The following is a 22500-nucleotide window of genomic DNA, read 5'->3' on the forward strand; positions in this document are numbered from 1 at the left end:
TAAGGCTTAATTTCAAGGATCCTAGGGTGTTCAAGGGTGTTTTCGTATTTCTAGAGTTTAATTTCAAGGTTCCTGGTGTGTTTCAATGGTTTATATTGCTTACAGCGTATAATTTCAAGGTTGCATCAGGGCTGTTCTCGTTTTTCTAGGTAAAGTGTTAGAAGCTATTGAGGTTTCTATGGGTATTTTTTCGTGATTCATGGAGTATTTTCGCGATTCCTTGTTACCAGGGGAAGGAAAAACTTATGGAAACGTATTCAACTGTCAGTGGTCTTTGGAAATGGGTATTATGAGGGGCCAAAGCTCTGACAATACTGGAGTGAGGGAGGCGGTCAGTGGAGACGAGAGGGCGTGTAGAGTAGTGAAGGACAAGAGAAGGTTGGGATGGGGTTAGGGTCTGTTAGGAGGGTTGTTAAGATAGCGAATGATGCGGAGAAGAGCTTATTCATCACTCCCTCAATATTTATACCCTCCTCCTCCTCCTCCTCCTCCTCCACCTCCTCCTCCTCCTCCTCCTCCTCCTCCTCCTCCTCCTCGCCCCTCGTCGTCGTCGTGAAGAGCACTTGTCTCCCGGCGTCTCTTCAGTTCCTTTGCCGGCGGGTTGAGGCCTGGCGGGGATGCGGGGGGTGTAAGGGAGGGGAGGGGACGGGTGGTAGGCAAGGACTCAAGCCTCGCCTTGGTCCCTCCCTCCGCCTCGAGAGCTGTGTTGACATTCACCAAGTGGAACGATGCATTACTCGTCTTTACGCCTCTTGATGCCCGTGAGAGAGAGAGAGAGAGAGAGAGAGAGAACACAAATCCATCGCCAATACTAAACAAAAGTGATAAAGCTTATGCAGAAAAAAGACGACGACGGGGAGGAGGAGGAGGAGGAAGCAGAATTAAGGTTGAAATAAAGAAGAGGGTGACAGGTAGTATATACGAGAGAGAGAGAGAGAGAGAGAGAGAGAGAGAGTAATGGTGGAGGGATGAAAGCCGTGTAGGGTGGTGTGGAGGGTTTCAGGTTGAGTGTGCGGTGGTGGACTCATAACACGCCGCCTGCTATCTGTTGGCCATCCCAGCGGGGCGGTAAAGCCAGCTCAGACCACAGAACCAGCCACCAGTCATAAGGCGTCCCTTGACCGAGAGAGAGAGAGAGAGAGAGGATTGGACAGCTCTCTCTCTCTCTCTCTCTCTCTCTCTCTCTCTCTCTCTCTCTCTCTCTCTCTCTCTATCTCTCTCTCAGTGAGTAACGAGTTCCCTTATCAGCGTCAGTACCCGGCGTGCCATCGGGCCCCACAACAACAGGCTCAGTAAGGGGCGGTGAGACAGCGTCGCCCACCATCCCGCTGCAGCCCGCCCATTGCTTCAACGCTGGGGATATGTGCTGCCCTGCCTTGTCCTGCCTTACCTTGCCTTGTTTTGCCTTGCCTTGGCTTGCCTTGACATGCCTTGCTTTGCCCAACCTTACTTTCCCTTGTCTTGTCTTGCCTTGTCTTGTCTTGTCTTGTCTTTTGTCGTGTCTTGTCTTGTCTTATGTTGTATTGCTTTTTGCCTTACTGTGCCTTTCCTTTCCTTGCCTTGCCTTGTTTTCCCTTTCCGTGCCTTTGTTTTGCCTTGTCTTGCCTTACTTTGCCTTCCCTTGCCTTACTTTCCCTTCCCTTCCCTTGCCTCGCCTTGCCTTGCCTTGCCTTGCCTTGCCTTGCCTTGCCTCGCCTCGCCTCGCCTCGCCTCGCCTCAAACCGCACCGTCACCACAGTTACAAGCGGCCACCGGCACAGTGTTATCGCTGCACTCATCAGCCAGTCAGCTAGGCAGCCAGCACCACCGTCACCGGGCGCCCACGGGGTACACGGCGTGCCTAGTGGGCGCCTCTCGGTACACCACTAAATATTCTAATTGCCACTCTGAACCCCGCGTGTCAGCAATTTAACAGCAGGCCGCGAGCATCTCTAAGTCATATTGTAAGCAGCGGTGAGTGGCTATTATCCGACAGCGGCAGACATTATTATTGAGTTACGGGCCGCGCTATCTCCTCCACTCATCGCCGATAAACACATCACCTGCAGGAGCGCCGAGAAGAGTAGAGGAGGAGGAGGAGGAGGAGGAGGTTTTTACGAGCGCAGTACTAAAATTGGCATGCCACTGCGTTGATTGCAGACTGTGGTGGTGGTGGACAAACACTGCTGCTCCTGCGCTATGTGTGTGTGTGTGTGTGTGTGTGTGTGTGTGTGTGTGTGTGTGTGTGTGATGCAATGAACCTCGTAAATAGTTTGGTACGCTAAATGAGAGAGAGAGAGAGAGAGAGAGAGAGAGAGAGAGAGAGAGAGAGAGAGAGAGAGGAAACAGGTACACACATCGTCTTTCTTTGCCAAGCCGCCGTCTATAAACCCACTCACTTTCCCTACATCACTTCATATACCCCTAACATAAGCCTTCTCCTCCTCCTCCTCCTCCTCCTCCTCCTCCTCCTCCTCCTCCTCCTCCTCCTCCTCCTCCTCGTACATTGAATAGGTCCCCTCCACACCTCTCAGCGCCCCTCCATCCTCACCTCGACTCCTCTACATGCCATTAACCTCCTCTAGATCTCTTCTACATACCGTAAAGTCCTCCCAGCCACTCCACATGTCTTCCCTCGCCCCCATAGAAAAGAAAAGAGAGAAAGAAAGAAAAAAATAGTTCCATCTCCCGAGTAGCTGAAAGGCCTCTCTCTCTCTCTCTCTCTCTCTCTCTCTCTCTCTCTCTCTCTCTCTCTCTCTCTCTCTCTCTCTCCGCTCATCACAGCCCAATTTTTTTTTTTCACTTTCCTTTTTCTCTGCTTCTTAATTCTATTCAAATGATTACGTTCTCTCGCTAAGGAGAAGTCTTGGTGAGTTTTTATTTCTCCTTTTGTTTTCTTTCGCATATTGATAAAGTTAAGAGAGAGAGAGAGAGAGATATGTTTCCTTCCCTTCTCCTTTGCATGCAACAAGGTTAATTAAACATAACTGTGCTTACGGCATTCCTATCTCTTTCAAATATTCACGAGTGGAATTTTTACTCTGGTGGTGGTGGTGTGTGGAGTCTCTGAAAGAGGAGGAAGAGAGAAAAAGGGAGAGAGGAGGAAGAAGAGAGGGAGGAGGAGATCGAGCGCTAAGGCTTCTGCAGTGTTACCAGATGCAGTTTTCCCGCCCTTGAGGACACCGCCGCTGCTGGTAATGAATGAACTTGAGAGCTTTAAACTCCTTAATCACTTGGGAGGGTGGAGGGGAGACCGAGACCACGAGGAGGAGGAGGAGGAGGAATGAGTGTGGAAAAAACATGAGCAAAATTGTAGTAAGTGAATTAAACTTTACTTTCAAATCTGTGGTAATGTGCAATGTGTGGCGAGGCGAACTGTCGGGGGTTAGTTACAAGGGCGTGCGTGCTGTCTAAGGGAAGAAAGCCGCCCACGGGACTTGATTAGGGTGCTGCCGCTGCCTCCGCCACAGCCACCACTGCCACCGCCGCCGCCGCCTGTCGCTGCCTGAATGATTTATCGCTTCATTAACAGATTCTTGTCTCAGCAGTCGATGTTGTGTTTTTATGAAGGGCTGTCTTGTGTGGAGAGATTGGTGGCGGCGCTCTTGTCCGTGTGTGTGTGTGTGTGTGTGTGTGTGTGTGTGTGTGTGTGTGTTGGGGCTTGCGGGGTTACTGAATCTTATTATTTTTATCGTTTTATATGCAAACATTTTAGTACGAAGTATTTGGTGGGATTTCGAGAGCGGGTATAAACTGTGTGTGTGTGTGTGTGTGTGTGTGTGTGTGTGTGTGTGTGTGTGTGTTTGTGTTTGTGTGTATGAGAGAGAGAGAGAGAGAGATGGAGGAAAGGAGAACAGGAAGGCTGGAAGAGAGAGAGAGAGAGAGAGAGAGAGAGAGAGAGAGAGAGAGAGAGAGAGAGAGCAGTAGCCACCAGTCACTGATTAACACTCACACCTGAATACATGCATTGTCCGCAGGTTAATTGTGCAGGTAAACCATTTGTCAGAAACTCGACTTTATGAGAGAGGCAAATTGCGCACAGGTTGACGTCCAGATTAATTAACGCTATCGATCACACCGCGCTCCCACATGACCCTCCTCGCCGCCCCTCGTGAGTGAATAACGAGGCTGAGTTACGCCCCGCTGCTCCCCGCGTCGTAACAAATCCTAGTTGTAATCTGGAAGGGGGAGGGTGTTGAGAATCTGGCTTTTTACGACCTTGTATTGTTTTGTCCCGCGTCTGTGATAAGGGAGTTGTATTATGTCTCTCTTCCCTTCCTCCTTTTGACGGGTTTGTTGCTGTGATGAACGCTGTGGGCCGGAGGAGGGTGTGCTGTGGCAGGAAAAGGGACGAGGTGCGGTGTTTGGGTGATGGCGTGAGGGGAAAGCGTATGGTGTTGTTTAAGGTGTTGATGTCAAGGGTGAGGGTGTGAAAGAGAAGGGTGATGGTGGGAGTGAAGAGACAGGGTGTAGTGTGTGGATGTGAGGGGCAGGATAGGGTGTGGTGTTACTGGTCAGGGTGTGAAGGGAAGGGGAGGGTGGTTGTAGCCTGAAGGGCCTGAGGGGGAAGGGGCGGGGTGTTACGTGTAGGCAACACCTCTTACACAGCAGTAGTTAGTTACGAGACAGGTGAAGAAATATGAAGTGCCTCTCCTGGCGGTGGTGGGGTGAGGACCAGGCAGCCTCACCCCGCTAGTGGTGGTGGGGTGAGGGTTGAGGAGCGAGGAGCAGGGGTGCCTCTCAGGTCAGGTGGAGCAACTCACTCTCACTTTTCTCACTCAGTGGACGTTAATCTCGCTGCCTCACACCCCCGCGCGCCGAGGCTCCCGAAGCATTTTAAATACCGTGTTTATTGTTTGGCATTGTGGTTTGCCCAGCTCGCCGCCCACCCGCCGCCCGCCCCCGGGAGTCCACAGCCTCATTTGGCGAGCAGATACAAAAGGAGAGAGGGAGTGTGTTTCGCTGATTGCCTTGCCATTACCTGGACGTTTTTCTCCACAGAAAACCCAAACTTATCGAGCCCGAGATGTGTTTGTGTTGGCTGTTTGCCGGAGACGGGTTGGCGGGCCTGGCGGAGGAGACGGGGCCCAGGTACCTGCTCTGTCCCATTGTAGTAAGTTAGTGAGTGCTGTATCGGGCGCCATCTCGTAAATCCACCGCGCTACTGTGTAATTCTCTATGCAAAGTCGATCTCCGACAACGCTTTCCCGCGCGCCTCCGAGGGCATAAAAGTTAATCAGTAAGATCCCGCTGCGGCCGCGGGCTGAGCCTCGCCACAGCCTTGCTTTGCATGTCAGCGAGGACTCCGCGCACCGACACCATGCTCGGCGGTGCTAATCGCCTGCTGGTTACCTGTATGCTCGGCGGAATGCAGGCGATGGAGGCGGCGGGAGGGCAGGCGAACAGGCTGGCAGGAGATGAGGGGTTAAATTGCTCCCGGATGTTTCAGTTGTTGCGTTTAAGGACCGGTGCGTCCTGACGAGGAGAGACGGCGGCGAGGTGCTCCGACACGGGCGAGAGGGCTGCGGGGCGGTAATGGGGCTCGTTAGCAGCGGCTGAGTGGTGGCCGGGCGAGCGGTTGGTGGCTGGCTCTGGCGTTCGCAATATTCCGGCTCCATTGTCGCGGCACCTGCGAACATTGATGTAAGGGCTGACCGACCTGGCGGGAGAGTTACGAGTCGCGGCGGGCTGTTGCTGGCCATTGTGTCTGGTCTTGAGTTTCTGCTCACGTGTCGAGGTGAGTTGGGGCTGCGCAGTGTACTGAAAGGGATGCAGGGAAGGGGACGGGAGGCAAGGACACTGCACCGCTACCCCGTCAGCCGCAGGGCTTCAAGTCCACCGCGGTGAGCAGAGACACATCTCAACAGGTCGACCACCACGGAGTAAGGCACCGGCAGGTCGGCAGCAAGACATTAGTATTCCATGACACAGTAGTGGCAAGGGTTGGGAGCTGTCGGAATAATCTGAATGTTTTATGCAGGCACGTAATAGACTGTTTTGTCTGCCTCGCCTCGTCCTTCTCTCCAGCAAAGGACGAGACGTGAAGAAAGGCTTCACCAGGCGGCTGCCGCTCAGCCTCAGCTCCGGTGAAGCCCGGATTGGTCTTTCATTAGCCTGGCTTTACTGAATATCAATACGGGATGAGACAGATAGGTCGGCGTTACATTTGCATAGCGCGGGACGCGGAGGCCATCCGGCACGAGAAAAGCTGCTGCCCTTCCCCTGCCTGCCTCCCCCTGCCTCGCTGTACACTTAATCATAAAACATAGAACAAGTCTGAGACTCCTACGCCGATAGCATTGTGGGAGATGAGTTTAGTGGAATGGGGAAGCCTTTGTGGCGAGGCGAGGTCGGTGCGGCGGGTGGTATAGGGTCGAGATCGGCACGGTGGGGCCTCGTCCTGCCTGTTTGGTAGTCCGTGGGAGTACCGGCCCGTGTGTCGAGTTATTAGAGAAGCCAATCAGGCGGAACCAAACATGCGCATACGAGCTTTGTTGCTCCGCGGGCGTCTTTTTGGCGTCGCTGGCCGGGGAGACTGGACGGAGGGGCGTATCCAACAGTATCGGGGCGGCTGGAGGGACTCGCATACGCAGGCAAAACCCGACCTTACGCACGGCCGTCGGTTAGGCCATTTTGCCGCCGAAGCTCGTCATCGGCAAGTGATATGTGAGGAAAGTTGCTAAAACATGCATGTCGGACTTAGTCGGGTGTGAAATGCAGCAAGTGGGTGTGCTCTAAAACACAAGTTGTGTGAGTGCTAATGGGAGCCTCGGGAACCTGGCGGCGGTGGTGGTGGCAGCGGCGGGGACTCATAGCGGCCTTGGAACTGTGATGTACATGAGCCGGGATCCCGAGACTGCCATATCCCCTCGTAGCGCCGGCGATGAGGGGAAATTACCTCCGGCAGCACACTATATGGACCGGGGAATGGCGGTCAGGATGTAGCGCGGGAAGGACTGGCAGGGGCAAGGACGGTAGCGGAGGCGGTGGCGGCGGCGAGAGACTGGCGGGAGGCACGGAGGGAGGGAAGGGAAAAAGATATATGGTGCTGAAAAAAGTGATAAAGGTAATGGACTTCTCCCTCGCAATACGTTTTCATCTGTGGAGTTGAGGACGCAGCTGTAACACACACACACACACACACACACACACACACACACACACACACACACACACACACACACACACACTGGTGTAAATCAGTGATACATATAACGGCTGAGTTTGGTGTTTGTGTATTAACTTGGATTGGAAACAGCGCACCGGGTCAGGATATATTTATTGCCCATTTACGCGTGTGTGTGTGTGTGTGTGTGTGTGTGTGTGTGTGTGTGTGTGTGTGTGTGTGGCTTTAGTGGTGTTGATAGCGGCGGTGTTGATCAATGGGTGGCGGTAGTGGTGATAGTGGTGGTGTTGGTGAATGGTTTGGCCTTGATTGTTATAGTGCGTGTAATTGGCGGTAGTAATGATTGTTATGAACAGCGCCACTGTTAACCTCCTCCTCCTCCTCCTCCTCCTCCTCCTCCTCCTCCTCCTCCTCCTCCTCCACGGTACAGGTCGGGAGGTGTTGCAAGCGTGTGTTGCCGCCACTTGCCTTCCTCCCTAATACTTAGCGTCCCGTTTGTCTTCCCCGTCTTCCTCTTGTGCCGTTTTTCATGTTTCCTCTTTGCCGGTGCCTCCCTCGTTTTCTCTCCCGCCGAAGATTACGAGTGCGCGGGGGGCGGCGGAGGCGAGGGGCGGCCACGGTGTTGCGTGCCGGCCGCTCCTAAACTTGGAATTCTGCGCTCGTTCATGGGACCGTAAATTTTCGGGAAATATCATTTTGCGCAGTTACTTCATTATGCATGCAGTAGCGATGGTCTTCCTCCTCCTCCTCCTCCTCCTCCTCCTCCTCTTCCTTCATGGGTTTGCTCAGTAAGTGTAGGCGAATATAGTGTCCCCGTGGCGGCGTCCTGCTGGGGTCGGGTCGGGTGGTGGAGTGGAGGCACAGCTGCCGCCGCTGCTCCCCACACTGGCACATTGAATTACGCCCGCCGCGGCCCGCTAACAGGCCGCGTCCCGCTCCTGGTAAAGGACACGGTTTTGTTTTTATGGTCGTTGGTGCCGGGACGGGACGCGCGCCGTGGCTGGTTAGTTCATCAAGTTTAGCGGCGCCCTGATTGGATCGGAGGTTGGACGCTGCCCAGGAGTGTTTATGGCCGCGCGAAAATGGCTCTCAAGAAATTGGTTTCTGAGGAGAGCGAGTTCCAAGTGAGTCCGGCCTCTTTAATCCGAACAGCAGGGCGGGGCGAGGGTGGGGGCTTCGTGTGGAGGGGCTGGAGAGGCTGGAGGCGTCACAGCTTGAGGGATATTAAGCAGGAAGAGACTCACTGATAATCGGATTACAACGGAGGGTCCACCTTGGGGCGGGGCGGGGCGGGGCGGGGACATCTGGGTAGTGGATAGAGGGGGATGAGGGGCCAGGACGGGGTAGGAAGCAGATAATGGCTGGCGTCCTCTTTACATATTTTAACTCGTCGCTCTCCTTTGGGCCTGTCTGTCGCCGCCTTCCCCGCAGCTGCCCCGCTATTTCCGCGACACTTACACTTTTTACAAGGATTCATGTCTCGCCTGGCTGCATGTCACTTTATTCAGGCAAATCTTCCCCACCTGTGCTCCTTCCTACTGCACTAACACTTCACAGATACATATTCATTTATTGGTCGCTGGATCTGAATACAATGGCCAGTTTGACAGATTCATTTTAGGGGGTTCATGTATCATCTTAAAGTAAAGTGTGCGTATTGAAATTATATTCTTCTTCTTCTTCTTCTTCTTCTTCTTCTTCTTCTTCTTCTTCTTCTTCTTCTTCTTCTTCTTCTTCTTCTTCTTCTTCTTCTTCTTCTTCTTCTTCTTCTTCTTCTTCTTCTTCTTCTTCTTCTTCTTGGTACAGAGAACTTCTTCTCTCTCTCTCTCTCTCTCTCTCTCTCTCTCTCTCTCTCTCTCTCTCTCTCTCTCTCTCTCTCTCTCTCTCTCTCTCTCTCTCTCTCTCTCTCTCTCTCTCTCTCTCTTGTGCTATGGATGTATGTACTTATGTATGTATAAGTGTGGGTGTTAAGTTCATCTCAGCTCACTCCTTTACTCCTTTCCTCCTTTCCCTCTGGCTCTCTACACCTCCACTATCTTCCATTAGTCCTCGAGTGGCAGTGAAATGCTAAACTGCTTCTCCGACTGTTTATATGGTAATCGTGCTCTCAACTCAGTGAATTTTAATGGCTGTTGAGATATATATATGAGTGATTCTTAGATGAAGTTGTCTAAGAGGGAAGAAGGAGAGGGAGATGGGCATACATACATAAATACAGACAGACACACACAAACATATATTACAAAAGCTCTCAGTGTTTTTTGTCAGTGTTTAAAAGGTTGTAGGGAAGTTATTATGTTTTTAAGGGTGTTTTTGGTGATTTTGGTCAGAGAGAGAGAGAGAAAGAGAGAGAGACCAACCAACCAGCCTGCTACTTTCATATCTCCTCATCCTCTCCTCCTCCTCCTCCTCCTCCTCCTCCTCCTCGTTCAGGTAATTGCAACCTGCTACAAGTGGAGCGTAACAAATGGAGGAATGATAAAGTGACTCCTTACCACCACCACCACCACCACCACCACTACAGCCAGGACAAGCACTAATAGCAATGGCAGTAATGGCAGCTGTGGTTCCTCACGTGTTTTAGAAGTGCCTTGCTGTTTCACTTCCCGAAATTAAAGGTTGGCGCTTGATTTCCACAACCGATAGTGAACCTGAACCAGTAGGAGGAGTTAATGGAACAGTGGTGGTGGTGGTGGTGGTGGTGGTGGTGGTAGGGGTAATAGTAATAGTGGTGGTGGTAATGGTTATCTTGTGTTTCATGTTACCTTTACGCTCAGGTATCGCTGTATATAATGTTTTGTTTTGTTTTTATTTATTTTTTCGTATTTGTTGCTACGAGTTTATTTTTTATTTTTACTTTCTTAATTTGGAGGTGAAGGAAAATGTGTGTGTGTGTGTGTGTGTGTGTGTGTGTGTGTGTGTGGGGGTTGTGTGGGGAGATGTCGTCGTACAAGAGACTAGAAAGGAATAAAGAGACTGCAGTGTGCATAAAATATCTCACACACACACACACACAGAGAGAGAGAGAGAGAGAGAGAGAGAGAGAGAGAGAGAGAGAGAGAGAGAGAGCACATTTTCCTACCCTTTATTCTAATTTTAGCATATGGCAGGGAGTGGTACGTGTGTGTGTGTGTGTGTGTGTGTGTGTGTGTGTGTGTGTGTGTGTGTGTGTGAGGCAAGGAAGTCTATAAAGAAGCACCTGTTTACATCACAGTACGCAGTGAGTGCTCGAGAACCTAGGAACACTCGCTACCTCATCTCACCTGTTCTTACCTTACCCAGATCACAGCTACTTCACCTGTCTAGATGAAAGGACTGGCATGAGGAAGTAGTAGTAATAGTAGTAGTAGTAGTAGTAGTAGTAGTAGTAGTGGTGGTGGTGGTGACGGTAGTAGTTTGTCTTCATTTCACTCACCACACGCCTTACACATTACATCACTAGCTATTACATACACACACGCACACTCATTCACACACTCCTCTCTCTCTCTCTCTCTCCTCCCTCTCCCACGCCTCACTTAACGCATCCCACGCCTTTCCCTCACCGCTTTTGCCAGTTCATTATCTTCCTCTTTTTAAGTCGTATGTCAAGAAGGGAAAACTTGGCAAATAAGAGAGATCGGATTTCTGAACGTGAATGGTGGAGGTGGTTTTTACGACAGAGAGAGAGAGAGAGAGAGAGAGAGAGGGAGAGAGGGAGAGAGGGAGACCACCACCACAGCTGTCTTCCCTCTTCTCTAGCAAGATAATAAGGGCAGGTGGATGATGGTGGCGTGAAAGGAGAGGCCTGGATCTCTCTCTCTCTCTCTCTCTCTCTCTCTCTCTCTCTCTCTCTCTCTCTCTCTCTCTCTCTCTCTCTCTCTCTCTCTCTCTCTCTCTCTCTCTCTCTCTCTCAGCAACAGAGAAGCAATTTGGTGGTATAAATGAGAGAGAGAGAGAGAGAGAGAGAGAGAGAGAGAGAGAGAGAGAGAGAACCCTTTAGTGTGGTGGCGGTGCGTTATAATGACACCACCACCACCACCACCACCACCAGCTCCTCCCTAATTGTCGTGGCCACGTAATTGCCTATTGTCCAACGGGGTAATTTGTGGGGAGTGGTTGACAGAGTGGCTAACGTGTGTGTGTGTGTGTGTGTGTGTGTGTGTGTGTGTGTGTGTGTGTGTGTGTGTGTGTGTGTGTGTGTGTGTGTTTGTGTGTGTGTGAGGTCGTTTGTCTTATCTGTTTTCATGTCTCGTTGTTAAGTCGCCTCTCTTTGACTTGTTCCGTCTCTTTTTCCTTCAATTACTCAGCTGTTTATCCTCCTCCTCCTCCTCCTCCTCCTCCTCCTCCTCCTCCTCCTCCTCCTCCTCCTCCTCCTCCTCTTCTTTCTTTCTTTCTTTCTTATTGTTTTTCTCTTGTTTTTATTTTTACTCTTTGTTTTGTCTGTCTCGTTTTCTTTCAGCTCGTATCCTTGTCTTTATTGTTCTTCTTTATCTCGGTTTTGCTTCTTTCTTTGTCTTTCTTTCTTTCTTTCTTTCTTTTTTTAGTGTTTTCTTCAGTGTCAGTTTAAGTATTTTTTGTCTAAATGTAGCTCTCTCTCTCTCTCTCTCTCTCTCTCTCTCTCTCTCTCTCTCTCTCTCTCTCTCTCTCTCTCTCTCTCTCTCTCTCTCTCTCTTTTTATCTTTTTCTCCTTTTTTCGCCTCTTATTATTTGCGTTGTTTCTAGTGTTTATCATCTTTTCTCGTATCTTTTTATTGTTTTCCTTTTCTCCTCTTCTCTCCTCTCTTCTCCTCTCCTCTCCTCTCCTCTTTTCTCCTCTCTGCTTTCCTCTCTTCTGTTTTCTCTCCTCGTATCGCCTCGCTTCTCTTCTCTTCTCTTCTCTCTCTCTCTCTCTCTCTCTCTCTCTCCTCTCCTCTCCTCTCCTCTCCTCTCCTCTCCTCTCCTCTCCTGTCATCACTTCTACCTACCAGCTTTTCCTCTAATCATCAGACCTGTCCTGCCTCTCTCTCCCTCTCCCTCTCCCTCTCCTCTCTCTCCCGCCATTTCGACACTCGCATTACGAAGGTGTTATAAGCCGTCGTTCTAAATGGAGCAGCATCAAATATGGAGCGTTCATCCCGCGCCCGGAGCATTCGCTGGAAATGGGCCGGGGATAAATTACTAATATGGTGTGGTGTGTTGGCCTGTGCTGGGGTGAGAGAGGGGAGAGAGGGGAGAGTAGCCGCCATTATTTTATTTCCCGTTATCAATATTCAATTTTTTTTTCTCCCCCGTCCTGGTTTTTGTTGTTATTAATATTATGATTGTTATCGGTTTGTAATTGAACGAGTGCGTGGTGTATTTTCACAGATGGGGAGAGAAATGGGGAGATGATATTAGTGTAGGGAGAGGAAGTAGGTATATTGAAGGTAGGGAAATAAAGTAAACGAGAGAGAGAAGGAGGGGAGGTTGAAAAAGGTAAAAGAGAAAGATTGGTACATAGTATTGAAATAAGAGTAAGATGTGGAGGAAGATAGAGGTGGTATTAGAAGCAGGTGGTTGGAGAGATAAAGTAAGCTAGAGAGGAGGAGGGGAGCTGGTATAAAGGTAAAGAGAAAAGCTGGTATATAGTATTACTGAGGAGATGATATGCAGTAGGGAGGAAGATGAAAAGGTGCAATAGATAAGGGAGAATAGTGGATAAGGTGGTATTTAGAGAACAGAGGATAATAGATAGTGGTTTAAGAGTAGAGAGATAGGTACATAAGTGGGGAGGACGATGAAAAGATGACAGAAAAGAAGGAAAGGATAGTGGATAAGGTGGTGGAATAGTGAAATGGATATACAAGGCCATATTTAGAAACGCCACGACAATTTTTCAAGTCCCCATACACGACTAGCTGGGTTGTCAAGACAGTTTTTCCTTATGATAAACTAGAAATCTTGCTAATCCTTCACCGGAACCATGAAAATACCCTTAAGAACATGATTATCTTCAAGTAGAGCCTTTAAAAACAGTCGTGAGAGAGCAAAGTGTGTCTGAGTAAGGCAAAACACACATACAAAGGAACAGAGCAGAGTATCATGACTCGCCTCACCTTTTAAATCCATCCATTTCTTTTTACACACAGTTCGTTATCCCCCATCCCTCTCTTCGCCAAGCCCTCTATCCCTTTCCACTCCCCTGCCATGAACCCTTTCCCTTCCACACCCCTCCCCCCCTTGTCCTCTTTCCCCATGCCGCATCTCACTTTCATCCCTTCCTATCCAGGCAGACTAACAAACATTCTATTGTCCTCCCTCTCTCTCCCTCTCTCTCTCTCTCTCGGATTGTGTGAGTGAATATTTTTGAGTTCCATTGACGTGGTGAAACTAACCCGTGCCTCGCTCAGGGGAAAAAAAAAGTAACGCACCAGAAATAATAATAAAAAAAGGGAAATTGCTGTTGCTGTTGCTGTTGCTGTTGTTGGTGTTGTTGCTGCTGCTGCACGGAAACTGTTATATATTCGTGCAGCGGCAGCCTGGTCATATTTATGCTGCCCGGCCTGAAAGTTGTGCATTTCTATCTTTTTTTTTTTTTCCTCTTTTTTCCAGTCCCTCCTCCCTCAGTGTTGGCAGAATCTGTATCCAGTTTTCGTTTTTTTTTTTTATCCCCTTTTTTTTTTTCCTCCGTTTTTTTCCACTTTTGTACTTCCTCCGTGTTGTCAGCGATATCGCCACGCACACACACACACACACACACACACACACACACACACACACACACACACACACACACACACACACACACACACACACACACACACACACACACACACACACACACACAGAGAGAAGCACGGACGCACGTAAATGGTTAGGGGCAGAGAGAGAGAGAGAGAGAGAGAGATCAGATCGTGTTTTTTCCGGAACGTGTGGAATCAGCGTGTAACATGGCGTGAGTGTTTTCTCTCTCTCTCTCTCTCTCTCTCTCTCTCTCTCTCTCTCTCTCTCTCTCTCTCTCTCTCTCTCTCTGGTTCACATTTTACTAATTTTATTCAGTGCAATCATCCTTTCATTTTATATTATTATTATTATTATTATATTATATATAATTTTTTTATTTATTTACTTATTTATTTATTTTATTTATTTATTATTTGTTTATTTATTTATTTATTTATTTATTTATTTTATTTATTTATTTTTTTTTTTTTGTGTGTGTGTGTGTGTGTGTGTGTGTGTGTGTGTGTGTGTGTGTGTGTGTGTGTGTGTGTGTGTGGAGGAAGAGTTTTTTATCTAATACCATTGATACAAAAGTGTTAACTCTACATATGATTTCTAATATTTTGTCTCTCTCTCTTTGCAGTGTGATAGCGAGAGCGAAGGAGACACAAAGGTACGTAAAAGTGTTCCATGTCAAGCCACAGGTGATTCAGGAACAAAGGAGGTAGTGGTTGTGGTGGTGGTGGTGGTAGTAATGGTGGTGGTAGTTGTGATAAGGCAGTAAAATTTGAGAACATGGCTTTTTTTCATATTTTTCACGTTTATTCCTCCACACTTACCTGTTTATCAGTGAGTAAAGAAGGCACTGAAGATGAAAAGATCCGTGTTAGGGAGAGATAAGTATGTCTAGACTGGCTGCAACCCCATTAGTACCATGACGCGATTCCATATTCATTCTGCTTACCATTTGTTGATTTCATTCAGCTTCAGAATCTCGTGTGGTGATTAGAATAGTGAAGACTCAGGCCATTAATTTTCTTACCTCCATAGACCCTACCTAATATCGATAAAACTCTAATAGTACCCAAAAATCAATGTAAAAATATGTCTTTATTGAAGGGAGTGAAGTTAAGTAAGAGGAACTGTAAGAGGGATAGAAAAGAGAAAAAAAAAAAGTCGCCTTCTCGTGGCTAGTTCCATTGAAAAAGTGAAAAAGGAGTGAAGAGCATGTATCATCCGTGTAGGGACATAAATTAAGTGCCTATAGACACTCCTACAAACCTACACGCCACTAAACCATTACTGCTACCATACATCACTCCTTTAGCCTCAGCGCTGTGAACATGTGTGCAGAGAAGGCAGGTGTGCTAAAAATACATGTCTAAGGAAGATTAGCACGTTATTTTTTCCTCCCTCTTCCTCTCCCTCCCTATCTTCCCCAATGCCTGGAAATACATGGGAGATTGGTAAGTCTTCCTTCCTTCCTCTCTTCTTCTTTACCTCCCCATCTTTCTCCAACACCTGGAAATAAATGTATAAGGGAGATTAGTAAGTCTTCCTTCCTCTCTCCTTCTCCTCCCCATCTTTCTCCAACATCTGGAAATAAATGTGTAAGGGGAGATTAGTATGTATGTCATTTTCTTCCTTCCTCTTTTCCTCTCTTCCTCCTCACCATCTTCCTCCCCTTCTCTTCTGCCCTCCCTCCTCGTGCTCGCCGCTCGTGTGATCTGGTAATCAGCTTGGATAATAATTATAATTGAAATTATATAGAGTATCGGAGCTAACAAACGAGGTAATTAATAAGCGTGTGATTAGGGGAGCGTAACGGCCAATTAAGCGGTAATTGTTGGAACAGACACGCACCCGCTGATTACTACACCAGCTATGGCCACCACTACCACTGCGTCTCTCTCTCTCTCTCTCTCTCTCTCTCTCTCTCTCTCTCTCTCTCTCTCTCTCTCTGATGGCAGGGCTTTTTTTATTATTATTGTTGTTGTTGTTGTTGTTGTTGTTGTTCTTCTTCTTTTCTTCTTCTTCTTCTTCTTCTTCTTCTTCTTCTTCTTCTTCAATGGCATTCATATATTTTCTTCCTCCTCCTCCTCCTCCTCCTCCTCCTCCTCCTCCTCCTCCTCCTCCTCCTCCTCCTTTTACCTGTGACAAATGGTCAATGTGTTGTAACAATGTACAATACCTTACCTGCCAACATTCTCTCTCTCTCTCTCTCTCTCTCTCTCTCTCTCTCTCTCTCTCTCTCTCTCTCTCTCTCTCTCTCTCTCTCTCTCTCTCTCTCTCTCTCTCTCTCTCTCTCTCTCTCTCTCTCTCTCTGACGTGCGAGAGAGCTGCCACCCCAACTAAGAACCAAAAATAGGCAGAGAGAGAGAGAGAGAGAGAGAGAGAGAGAGAGAGAGAGAGAGAGAGAAGGCCACACCATTACGGGACTATAAATAACCAACAGGCATTCGAGGCTACCATGTTATGTACCTGAATTTATTATGAACGATTGTGATGTGACAGTGGAGGTGGTGGTGGTGGTGGTGGTGGGAAGCGGCGGTGAGTGGTGATGACAGAGGTGGTGAAAGGAAGGGGGAAGGGTGAGTGGTTAGGGGAGGGGAGCTCCTGAGTGACCCACCGGTGACCACATCCTCCCTTCACAAATATATTGACACCCTCTTGACTCTGTTGAGAGAGAGAGAGAGAGAGAGAGAGAGAGAGACACACACACACACACACACACACACACACACACACACACACACACACACACACACACACACACACACACACACACACACACACACACACACAGAGAGAGAGAGATGTGGTGTTTAGGTTAGGTTAGGTTAGGTTAGTGTTAAGTTAGGGTAATGTAAGAACAGAATAAAATAGGGTTAGGTTAAGTTAGGTTAGGTGAACGAATAGTGAAAATAAAACGTGTAAATGTATATCCGTGTATGTATGTATGTATGAGCGTGTAGTAAGACGTGTACGTATACATATGTAAGCACAAAATGAGGCAGATGGTCAGACGTGCAAGCATAAGTAGGAAGAACACTAAATTTACATGCAAAGCCTCACGCAAAGCCTCTTAAGTGTGCTGGGGGTTAATAAGAGCAGTGTATAAGTTTATCTGTCTCTTTGGTTCACGTCACTATCTTTTACACCATGCATATTAATATTCCTTCATCTTCCTCTAAGCAGATCATGACTCGAGACTAAATTAGAGTGACACTAATGCTGCTACTCTTAAATCTGAGGAACCTGTAGTAGTATGTAGTGAGGCTCTGGCATCTATTAATCCTTGTCTTCTTCCTCCTCCTCCTCCTCCTCCTCCTCCTCTCCCTCATTTTATTTTTTTTAGCATAAACAACAAAGAGAGGCAATAAGTATGATGTTTGAGTGTATCTCCTTTTCCTCTTATGTAATAAACGAAATGATAGTCATTTAAGTAAAGGACCAATGGATATACTGCTATTTGTACCTCTTTCATCTCCTTTTCCTTCTCTTCCTTCCGTGAGAGAAAAGTTCGTACTCAGAAACGCTTTGTTCTCTCACCACGACTATTTCCCAAGGCCACAGAGATGATTAGCGCGGTTTTCAAGAGTGTTTCTCCAGTTAATAATGTAGATATCTTGTCACTCTGCCTCTAAAATCGTAAAAAGACCTTAAAAATCTCGTGTAAATTTGAAATATGCCTTTTTGAGATCGTGGAAGTGAAGTACAGAAATGTTTGAGACGAGGAGCCGAAGTTTAAAAGAAGACACCGCTTAATCACACATTCTTCTTCTTCTTCTTCTTCTCCTTCTCCTTCTCCTTCTCCTTCTCATTATTTTTACCCCGTGTTCAAGCAGGACAATGTCACGCACGCCAGCCACCAGTCAAGCAGTCACGCCCTCCACTTAACCCTACTTGCGTCACTAAATAACATCCGTGTGGCGCTGTGTAACCTCATGAATGTTGTTCGCTTTGTGACAGGAGCTGGATGCCGAACGGACGCTGGGAATGTGGTGGCAACACGTGAGAGAGAGAGAGAGAGAGAGAGAGAGAGAGAGAGAGAGAGAGAGAGAGAGAGAGAGAGAGAGAGAGAGAGAGAAAACAAGAAAACTGCTCTATGTGATTGAGGAAGGATCAACATAGGAAGAAAGAAAAAGGAGGAAGGAAAGAATAGAAAGAAAAGGAAGAGAATAAAGAGGAGGAGGAGGACGAAGAAGAACAACAACAAGAGGAGGAGGAGGAGGAAGGAGAAGAAGAAGAAGAAGAAGAAAAGGAAGAGGAAAAAAAGAAAAGAGAAGAGAAGGAGGATGAAGAAGAAGAAAAGAAGAAGAACAGGAGGCGGTGTAGGAGAAAGAGGAGGAGCAGGAGCAGGTGTAGGAGGAAGAAGAAGAACAACAGGAGGAGGAAGAGGAGAGGAGGAGGAGGAGGAGGAGGATGGAGGTTTCGTGATAATTGCAGGCCGGCCGCTGGCTTTACTGCTCCTGCCATCGACAGTTACGCTTCGCCTGATGGATTTTACGGCTACGTGTAAATTATTGTTGGCGGAGGGTCATGGAGGGGCGTGTGTTGTGCCTCCCTTTCCTTCCCTTCCCTTTCTCTTCTCCTTTCTCTTCCTCTTCTCTTTCTTTATTTTCTCTGCTTTCTCTTATTTTCCTTTCCTTTTTCCTTTCTCTTCTCTTTCCTTCCGTTTCTTTTCTTTCTCTTCTCTTTCTCCTTCCTTTCCTCTTCCCTTTTATTTTTCACTTTTGCCTCCATTTCTCTTCCCTTTCTCTTCTCTTCTCTTCTCTTTCCTTCCCTTTATCTTCCTTTCTCTCGTCTTCCCTTCCCTTCTCTTGTCTTCCCTTTCTCTCCTTATTCTGATCCTTTATGGGGATAAAAAAAAGATGAGAGGGAGGATATCGATTTGTCTCAACACACACACACACACACACACACACACACACACACACACACACACACACACACACACACACACACACACACACACATATGTTCGTTGCTCTCAGGACTCACATTTCAACTTTTCTTTTTCTTGTTTTTTTGTTATTTTTATTGGTTTTTCAATTTTTTTACCGATTTTTTTTCTTTTTCATCGCTAGCGGGCAAAGAACTTTTTTTTTTTATCCCCATCCTTTTTTTAATCTTTTTCCTCTTCTTCACACACGCGCGAACACACACACACACACACACACACACGTCAGTTTGCTCAGTTCAATATCTTTTCCTTTTATTTTTTTCCCCATAGCTGAGAAGAATATGGTGTGTTTTTCCCCTCTATTTTTTCCTCCCTTTTTTTTTTTTTTTATTCCGACCAGTGAACGTCGATTACTGCTTATTGAGGCAGTTGGACGTGGTGGCGGTGGTGGTGGTGGTGGTGGTCAAGGTAGTCGTGGATAGATGTATGATTTCTGAGCTTCATTACAAAATATTACCTTGAAAATTAATATATATAACTGTATGAGGGGTAAAAATATTATGATCCCTTCGTTGAAAATATTATAAAACAAAACAGAAGAAAAGAAACGAAAACAATACTTAACAATTTTTCATATTTTTCAAATCCCAAAATGAAGAAAAAACAAGAGAAACAAGCTAACTAACCTGTAGACACTCACAAAACAAAACAAAGAGAAAAAAAAGAAAAAACAGCAACACAACACAACACAGTACACACCTCGTTGAGAATATGAAAGAAATGAACAAAAAAATCAAGAGAAACAGAAGCTAACACTGTAACACCCACACCAAACAAAAGAAGAAAGAAAAAAACAACACAGCACAATACAGTACCCAACTCAAAACAAGAAAAGAGAAAGAAAAACAATGCTTCACAATTTTTCATACTTTTCACGTCCTACAATGAAGAAAAATATCAACAAAAACAAGCTAACCCTGTAACACCAACACGAAACAAAACGGATGAGAAAAAAAAATCAGAACAACAACACCAACACAATGCAATACTCAACACAAATTTTACACCAAATAAATACATTAACATCACCGTAGCACCATTTTTGCGATGGGCGGGGTGACGGGCGAGTACGTACTGGCTGGCGGGGTTGCCTGTGCTTCTTCACTGATGAGGACAAACGCACGCATAATTTCCCTAATTAAGACACACGCCAGCGATAATAACGTGCGCCGTCTGGGGTCATAAAAACAGGAGAGTGAGGGGCGCGGCTGACGAGAGGAGGCGTTGGCGCGAGGAAACGACTTGAGTGGCAGGGATAAACGTGATACAAAAAGTGTCTTAACGAAGTCGTAACCCAGTCGTAAGCAAGAAGCAGTATCGTGTAGTATCCTAAAGTATCATAAAGTATCGTAAAGTAACTCAGGGGGAAGAAAAGTATATACGAGGCGGTGACACAAGGAAATGATGATAATGAGGCAAGACGCAAATTATCCTGACTGAAAAAGAAAATGTAAAAATTGATAAGCCACATAGGAAATTACAGGTAAAAGTTGAGACTAGACAGGTACCCGTGCTGAGACTTGCAGACTGGTTGAGAGAGAGAGAGAGAGAGAGAGAGAGAGAGAGAGAGAGAGAGAGAGAGAGAGAGCAAACAAACAACTCCACGAAAAGAAAAGAAAAATAAGGAAAAAAGAGAAGAACAACCACAGCTCCCCCCGAAAAAAAGAATTAAAAATGAGAGAGAGAGAGAGAGAGAGAGAGAGAGAGAGAGAGAGAGAGAGAGAGAGAGAACAGGGCACAGGGCAGTTCTCGTCTCCAGCAAACACGACAACTTGTTCAATTTTGGGTCAGGCCGGCCGAGCGAGGGACTGCCAGCAGACAAGCCAACCGTCCAACTGTAATGGCGCGTGTTTTGGCGGATGGGCAGGCTGGAAGGGGCGAGGGGCGGCGTGTGTTGTGGCAGGGTTGGGTTGTAGGGAGGCATGGCAGGGGAAGGGGGATATAGGCAGGGTTGTAGAGGCAGGGGAGGGTAGATATAGGTTTCTTTCTCTACTGCTGAAAAGACCGTCCTCCATAAAGCTAAAGCCAGGTCTCTCTCTCTCTCTCTCTCTCTCTCTCTCTCTCTCTCTCTCTCTCTCTCTCTCTCTCTCTCTCTCTCTCTCTCTCTCTCTCTCTCTCTCTCTCTCTCTCTCTCTCTCTCTCTCTCTCTCTCTCTCTCTGAGGTTAGTGTAGCGTTGCGTGCGTGTCATCCACACTCATTCTTTCTCCCCTTCCCTTCTCTCCCTTCCCTCCCTCTCTGACCGCCAGCCCATTCTTCCCTCCCTCTCTCCCTCTCCCTCTCACTTCCCTCCCTTCCTAAGCTGACTCGCAGAAAACCAACCTCATCATTTTTTTTCCCTTTTTTTTCCTTTCTCTTTCTTTATGCTCGTGGAATTATTTACTTTTTTCCCCCTCCATTCTTCATCGTGAGGCATTTTCTGTATGACTCAAGAACTTTTTATGTCCTTTTCTTTTTTTTTCCCTTTAAATGGTAGGGGTTGTTATGTCTCCTCCTCCTCTTCTTCTCCTCCTCCTCCTCCTCCTCCTCCTCCTCCTCCTCCTCCTCCTCCTCCTCCTCCTCCTCCTCCTCCTCCTCCTCCTCCTCCTCCTCCCGCAGGCTAACCACAAAGGTGTAATTGACTTGTAGGCAAAGATTTAGGTTGCCTCCCTGATGACTGTCTTGTAAGTGCTCCTTTTTGTCTTTGACCGGGGTGTTTATGGTGATTGTTACCCTGGGTGTTGGATGGCCATTTGAGGTGTGTGTGTGTGTGTGTGTGTGTGTGTGTGTGTGTGTGTGTGTGTGTGTGTGTGTGTGTGTGTGTGTGTCATTGTCAGTGGTTGTGTTTTGATCTGGATTGGAATGGTGTATCTCTCTCTCTCTCTCTCTCTCTCTCTCTCTCTCTCTCTCTCTCTCTCTCTCTCTCTCGTCAGCTGTTCAATTTCAGCTTCTCAAAAATCGTTCATTGTGAAAGAAAAGCATCTGAATGTCGATTATTTGTGATGTTGAGAGAGAGAGAGAGAGAGAGAGAGAAAGAAAGAAAGAAAGAGAAAGAGTGAGAGTGAGTCTTTCCTTCCCTCCTTCTTTTCTTCCTTCCTTCCTTCCTCTTTTCTCTTCTCTCCTCTCTCTCTCCCCTCCTCCTCCAAGTCTCCATTTAACAAGGTAGTGGTGGTGGTGTCGTGGGGAAGGAAGGTTGAGAAAAAATTAATTACCCTGTCCCCTTTTCACCTCATCCCCGCCCTCTCTCTCTCTCTCTCTCTCTCTCTCTCTCTCTCTCTCTCTCTCTCTCTCTCTCTCTCTCTCTCTCTCTCTCTCTCTCGGAAGAATAAGTAGGAGATTTGTAAAGTCGATATTTTTTTATTTCTTGGGTGTCGCTCTTGTTTATATCCTCCTCCTCCTCCTCCTCCTCCTCCTCCTCCTCCTCCTCCTCCTCCTCCTCCTCCTCCTCCTCCTCCTCCTCCTCCTCCTCCTCCTCTAGTCAACTATAAATTATATGAAACAACTTAACGCCTCTCTCTCTCTCTCTCTCTCTCTCTCTCTCTCTCTCTCTCTCTCTCTCTCTCTCTCTCTCTCTCTCTCTCTCTCTCTCTCTCTCTCTCTCTCTCTCTCTCTCTCTCCCCTTATCCTCTTCTCTTTTCTCCTTTCATTCTTCTAACTTATTTTTTCCCTCGCGTCGTTGGAAAGGGAAGGGTTGGTAGGTTCCGGGCGGGAGGTGGCCGGGAGGATGTGCTCGCTCTGGACATTTGTATGATAATGTGGCGTGGAGCGACGGTCGGGTGTTTAGTGGCG

General features: G+C 47.4%; 1 protein-coding gene across 1 annotated transcript in view; it reads left to right on the top strand.

Moving 5' to 3' along the window:
- The window catches only part of LOC123504309 (autism susceptibility gene 2 protein homolog), a 401373-nt gene that overhangs the window by 343917 nt on the left and 34956 nt on the right, over positions 1 to 22500 (top strand). Inside the window, exon 4 of the mRNA XM_045254727.1 lies at positions 14412 to 14441. Within this exon, the coding sequence (XP_045110662.1) occupies positions 14412 to 14441 (30 nt within the window). The remainder of the gene's footprint in view (positions 1 to 14411; positions 14442 to 22500) is intronic.

Source organism: Portunus trituberculatus, chromosome 15 (assembly GCF_017591435.1).
Source record: "Portunus trituberculatus isolate SZX2019 chromosome 15, ASM1759143v1, whole genome shotgun sequence".
Lineage (NCBI taxonomy): Eukaryota > Metazoa > Arthropoda > Malacostraca > Decapoda > Portunidae > Portunus > Portunus trituberculatus.